General features: G+C 37.5%; 1 protein-coding gene across 1 annotated transcript in view; it reads right to left on the bottom strand.

The window, feature by feature from the left end:
• Positions 1–795: 795 nt before the first annotated feature.
• Positions 796–6,949, bottom strand: part of LOC114091640 (prothymosin alpha-like) — a 93,783-nt gene continuing 87,629 nt past the window's right edge. The window contains exon 3 of the mRNA XM_027934092.2: positions 796–1,136. Coding sequence (XP_027789893.2) covers positions 796–1,136 — 341 coding nt within the window. The remainder of the gene's footprint in view (positions 1,137–6,949) is intronic.

The raw sequence follows: 6,949 nt of genomic DNA, 5'->3' as shown, positions 1-6,949 counted from the left end.
AAATGATGTTTAAATTTTAAGGTACAGTTGAATAGGAAAGGGAAGATTTAAATTTGAGTTCTAGTTGCATCATATAATCTTTTAATTTTTTTTTAGAACAACCAGCAAAATAAAATTCCAGTTTATTGTTGAGCAACATTGTTTCACACATACATCAACCAGGCCAAAAATAAATAAATAAATAAACAGCAACTTCACCGACAAAAAAAAAAAAAAAAAATGCAGGAGGAAAAAAAAAAGAAATCTTTGGACTTTTTAACCATCTCATACAAACCAACCACTTATAGAACAGCTAAACTACATATACACAAAAAATTACTGGAATGCTCAGAAAAAGATTTTTTGTTGTTTTGCTTTTTTTTTTACAAGTGTTTTTTTTTCTCTCTCCTTTGAGATTATAATGAACATGGTGACACCACAAATAAAGTGTCTGAAGTAGGACAGAGAATGCTCCCTCCAAAGGCTGTTTTGGTCATCTGAGATCATTAAAAACAGCTGACCCCTAACAATATGTACAAAAATATAAAATGTAAATAAAAAATACAAACAAATTTTCCTTTTTCTAAAGAACCTTTAAGAAAAGAAGCAGGGCCTTGGAAGTTTTGGTTCTTTTATCCTTCCCCTGTTGCAAATTCACGTTGTGGTTTTGGTAGGGTGGTGAAGAGCCCGAGTCATCTACGGGTGGCACTGCCCAAGGTGGGCAGGCTGGCTGGTCCCTACTCAAACGTGACCATGTTTAGATTCTGAGACAGGAAGTGGCAAGTGAGTAGATCAGGGCAGCCTTTCATTTTTAGTTTAACTTTCCGTTTTTGCTGTCCAGTCGTTCTCATCCGTCTTCTGCTTCTTGGTATCTACATCATCCTCCTCGCCATCTTCAGCTGCCTGTTTGCCTGTGGCTGCCTCAGTCTCCTCATCTGCAACTCCATCCTCTTCCTCACCTTCACCTTCCTTCTCCTCTTTCTCACCACCCTCTTCTTCTTCTTCATCCACCTCATTGTCAGCCTCCTGCTCCCCATTTTCCTCATTAACATTCCCATTAGCAGGGGCGCCTTTTCCATTCTCTGGCTCCTCCACAACTTCCTCCTTCTCCTTTGCGTCCTGGTTGGTGATCTGGGAGCTAGTGTCCAAGGCCGCATCTGATGTGTGAGGCACGTGGAGATCCAACGACGCAGTGAGTTAAAAAGGAAACTAGAGTTCTGGGACTCTGGAGGTAAAGCTACAGGAGTAATCGATGGCAGAGGAGGGGCCCGGAGGAGGGGGTTGCAAAGAGCTGGGAGCTGGACCCAGGAACAATGCAAAGATGGCTTTTCAGAGCAACCAGTGGGTTCATATCATCTTTTGAACTTGATAATATCCCTTAATTTGTTTAAACACCGGTGATCTAATCTGGTAAATGGAAATAATAACTACTTTGCCCAGTTCTCTTGATTTTTAGTGCACATATAGTGAGATTATAAAACAATTTTTAAAAATGGAAACCTAAGAAATTTTCAATCAAAATATTCTATAGGTTCATGATATTAAAATTCAAATTATGAGTTCCATACTTTCCATAAACTAAAATATCAATGATAAAACGTGCACTTCAGTTTAAAGCAAAATGTAGAGACACCTGTGGTGCAGGTAATTATCTTCTCCTAAGTACTGACCAAATTATGTTCTACCAACACACACCGGCAAGATGGCCTTTATATATCATTTAGGGGAGAGCTTATTCATTATTCTTTTTGTTTCTAGGATCTATTTTCGTTGACTTTTCTTCCATAAATTACTTGAAACAATAATAGAGTTCTAACGATAAGCTTTCAGGAAGAGTTTGAAAGAGATGACAATGAGTGGCTTTGTAGGTACTAAATCTACTTGTCAAACTTGGAAGAGTCCAGAGAGCATCAGAGAGAGGTGAGGAAAGAAGCAATCTGATGACAGAAGAAGTTCAAACAAAAAGCAGAACAGAGACTAGGGAAAAGGTGTGGGCTAACTGTTTTGTTTGCATAATCTGGTAGAGAAGCTCTTGAAAGAAACTAAGAAAGAAGAAAGGTAAAAGGAAAGAATTTAGTTCAGAAAAAAATGTGTAAAGATTAATTGGAGCAGCAGTGTTTTTCATGTATCCAAGGAAAAAAATGACTGAGAGATCATCTTGGGTGCCAAAAAGCAATCTTTAAATAGACTCTGACATTCTGAGGATAGGAAAAACAAAAGCCCAACATGTAATATTTTCCTGCTGTCTACTTTAGATTCACAGGTCACAGAATGCTTCTATGACCCAGATATTGTACAGGGATTTTCCCACACACACCAACCAAGTAATTTTGCCACTGACACCACCAACTGTCTTCTAATTCAATTTAATTCTGACACTATCTACCTGGAGATAGTGCCTGGTCATTCAGGTTGAGAGCTCTGTTCCCCAAAACTGTCCTCTCACTTCCAACGTCAACTTCTAGCCCCAGGTTGTGACCTGTGCGTCTGACTGACCATCTATAAATCAGGGTTTCTACAACCTCTGACTAGTTTGCTAGGGCAGGTCACAGAATTCAGGGAAACACCTTACTTATATGTACCCATTTATTATAAGGGATACTAGAAAGGATTCAAACAAATAATCACTGAAAAGATTCAGAGGGCAAGGCATGTGGGAAGAGGCATAGAGCTTCTAGGTATGCCACCTCTGTGGGTGTGCCACCCTCCAGGAACATAATCTCTCCAAAGCCTTTAGGTTTTTATGGATGCTTCATTACATTGTCATGATTGAATATATCATTGGCTGATGGTGATGGACTCAACTTTCAGTTCCTCTCCACTTCCCAGAGTTTAGGGTGGTGGAGCTCAAAGTCACAGGTCTTTAATCATGCTTTGGTCTTTGCAGGGTAGAGAGAAGCAGCCCATGCTGAAGTCGCCTTGACACCTCTTAGAATTTGAATCTAAAATGTCCCCCAAAGGCTCATGTGTTAAAGGTTTGGTCACAAATGGGGGTGCTACTGGGTAGTGGTGTAAACTTTAGAAGGCGAGGCGTAGTTGGAGGAAGTGGGTCACTGAGCGTGTGCCTTTGAAGGGTGCATTTTGGCCCTGAGTGCTTCCTCTCCCCTAACCTGGCACCACCGAATTTGTCAGCCAGTGCATTTGAGGAGAGACTGGTAATTGGAAAAAGTCAAAGATAATGGGAAAATTACATGTTAATGTAATAGGATTGCTAGAGGGTTTCCTATAGGATAAGAGTGACAGGCTAGGATAAATATTAGGACTAACACAGAGATGCGATAATGCCTTTTTCTGTTCTCTATTGATCTACACTTATGCCTGACATTAAAAGTTGTTTAAAATTTACCTTATTCAATAAGCCTCTTCAGAAAAACCACAGAGTCATAATAGCTAGAATATTTTAAAGAATTCATCCATCCATCTTCTCCTTGAATACCTTCAATAACATCCCAGCCACCTGGGTGTCTGGCTTTTGTTCAACACCTCCAGGGATGAGATATCTACTGTTTCCTGAAGCCACATATACCCTGGTGAACTTTGTATGTGAGAAACGACTTCCTTTGGTTGAGCTGCCAACTGACCTTCTATATAGATTCTTCCTATTACCAGTTCTGCCTCTGTTGGACCTTGCCCATTCTACTGAGTTCTGAATTCCTTACTTTCTCATGCTAATGTACTGAGCAAATTTTATACAGAATTATATACTATGATACTCTAAATTCATCTCCCCTTTTATCCTCATAGTGATAACAGGCCTTCACCAGTCTCTTAGTCTTGATAGTATCATGGGTCCAGGGTTCTATGACAAACACACATTCATCAAATTTCTATGAGGAAGGACATCAGTGAGCCTATGATGTACCAGAAATTTGACACAGATTATGGCATTCGATATTACTGACACCTTCATGTAGATAGTTTAATCCTTCTACACTTAGACACTGACTATAGTATTATTTTCCCAGGTGCTGATTTTTTTTATGTCTACTCCTGCATTCCCTTTTATTTTCTTTCAGTGTTTATATTTTTATTTTTTTAATATTTTCTTTTATAAAAGTTTTCCAATGCTTTCATGAATGAGGCAAGATTTAAGAAAAATAAATGGTATTTGAAATTGATGTTTTATGTATGGAGTGCTGATGATCAAAGAGGCTGAGTAACTTGACCAAGAGATGATCAGACTCTGGAAAATGGATTCTCAGTAACTGAACTCTTGAAAATCTGATTTATAAACTTGAAGTCTCATTTACTACTTTTAATGGAAGATCTTTGTGGAAGAATAACTGATGGCCATCTTTGCACAAAGAGCTCAAAGACCAAGTCACAAATCAAATCACATATCAGAAGATACACTTAGTTAGAGCCACTGAAAAAAAGTGTCTATGATACTAAAATGATATGCACATAAATATAAAAATGCTTGACTATTAATCTTCTTTACCTAGGGATGTTTCAAGCAAAGGGTTTTTTTAAAAAATGATCATTAAAAGTGTAGTGTCAGCTCCCTCAGATATCTTTTGAAGCTAAACTATCCCAGTTTTATTTTACAACATTTTATTCTCAATGTTATTGATTAGTTACCTACATTTTCAAGCAATGAATCACCTAATATTACAATTACATTTAATTGATTATATGTTATTTTTTTAATTCAGAGAGAAATGTTTGTTAATATCTAAAATATTACAAAGGTATCCCATTTATTTAGATAAATATTTTTGGTTTCCATTTCCTGCATGTCATTGTATGACTAAGTTCAGGGCTCTGCCTTCCCTGACACAGGGAGTCAGGCCACACCCCAGGAGAGCAATGGAATGTTTCCCTCAAAGAAAATGGGTATTCTCTATATGATGGAAAAAGTTCTAGAACCAGGAGAAATGGAATGTGGAGTCCAGGTTGAAGCACTGTTCAAAGAGACTAGGTCCAGAGGAATTAAGCAGTCCACAATAACAAGGACAGAGGCCTGGGGATGAGAAAGAATTGCTCAGTGGTGTCTTTAACAGTAGAGGGTTGGGGGACTTCCTGATTCCTCTCACCATTTAAGGAAGTTAGAAGTTGCCACTCCATCTGAACAACAAGCAAAAAGTTGAACTGTTAATGCAACAGCTCACCTAAGTTCCCTTAGAGATGTGAGGTCACTGGTCAAACCACTGCCCCAACTTTAGAATGATAAACAGGCAAATGCAGAGAACATGAATCACTGGAGCAGAAGCCTCTGTGGGAAACGGTGATGGGATGGGATCCTGAAATGTAATTGACAAATTACTGGAAGCTCAGTGTGGGCAAGTCTGAGAGTTAAAAACTGTATGTGAAGGCAGACATAGCCCCCTCCCACAAGATCTTTCAAGCTTAGCTCTAGGAACCTTACCAGTCCTCACAGTGACTGTCACAGACCAGGCCTTCAGGAGAAACTATCTTAAGAACCTAAACTGCTGGTGTTTCATCAGAAACTAACCTCCGTAGGGGACAGGAGATACCCAATTCTATGCCCTCTTGCCATCCTGACCCACATCAAGGTGAGAGGGGTGTTTTGAATGGGACTAAGCAGCATTGATACAGTTTACAGCCAGGGCACATGTTCACCATAAGACTGAGGCCTAAACATAGAACTGCAGGGTACTTTCCCCTGCCCTATACCTTACCACCTCCTTACTAATATGCTAAGGGCTCTAATGGGAAAAAATACAAGAATAGATGGATAATATTAGCAGAAAGATGGAAATTCTAAGAAGTAATAAAAAGAAATGCTAGTGACTGAAAACACTAAGAGAAATGAAGATTGCCTTTGATAGGCTCTTTAGTAAACTGACTGAGCTTGAGAATATGACAATAAAAACTCCAAAACTGATCAAAAAAAAAAACAGAATACACAAGAATTGTGGGATTTATTCTGAAGCAGAATCCTAGGCATATTATATTCAAACTTTGGAAAATCACAGATAAAAAAAATTTTTAGAAGAGTAGAAAGGTCAGAGTTGATGAACTCTAGGAGCACTAATTTCCCTCATAAAACTCAAATTTTGTATCTTTTGTATGTAATGCTGTTGTGGAATGTTCAAGATTTCAAGGACATTTCCTGGAAAGGCACTTCTTAATGTATTTAGAAGACACGGATAAGGCAAAGTTTTTTTCTTGGAAAAAGGAAGGGGATCATAAAAAAATTGCATAAGCAACTAAACAGTATTTTCCTCAGAAACAGAACCACAGAGACAAGGGGGGGGGGCGCTGTTTCTCCTGATGGGATCTATAAATATTGTTTTGAATTTCCACTTTTGACAGTCCCCATTGAATTTTTCAAATTATGGTCACAATAAGGCATGTTCCCAAATGGGTATGTTATCAGCCATGTAAAATCAGAGACATAATTTCAGAAAGAGAGATAAATATGGCAATTGTTTATCCTTACATTGATAAAACAATGCAACTAATAGAAAATATACTCCTCTTTTATTTCATAATTGTGTAAATGAATAATGAATGAGCATAAAGGGTACTTATAATCATTCTAAATTTATTATAAAATTGTTACATTCTTTGAGAGTTAGAAAACCTAAGTCATCTTATATATTTGAGAATGAGGTTTGGGGGGACTTCAAAAATCAGTTTAAAAAATCACATTGCTAAATATAACTCACTGACAGAGATTTGAATTTTTAAAATGTCTTAAGTTGTTAGACTGAGAAACACACTTATATTAGCTTAGAGTTACCCTGAGCTAATATAAATTAAAATTTTAAGTCAGTTTAGTTCAGTTACATTTCAAAAACTAATCAGTGCTTTCAATGCTTCTACCTTTCTTAGTCTTGATATATATATATATTAATATATATATATATGAAAATTTTAGAGTTAAAAGTAGGAAATGAATACACATTTTTCAGGCCATGAATCCAATGTACAAATAATGTCAATTTAATGTTCTATAATTTTGCTTGGTTTCTATCTCGAACCTCCATTCTACCTGATGGCA

The sequence above is a fragment of the Marmota flaviventris genome, chromosome 3, assembly GCF_047511675.1.
Source record: "Marmota flaviventris isolate mMarFla1 chromosome 3, mMarFla1.hap1, whole genome shotgun sequence".
Classification (NCBI taxonomy): domain Eukaryota; kingdom Metazoa; phylum Chordata; class Mammalia; order Rodentia; family Sciuridae; genus Marmota; species Marmota flaviventris.
Note: the sequence above shows the minus strand (reverse complement) of the source record. Positions and strands in the feature narration are given on the sequence as shown.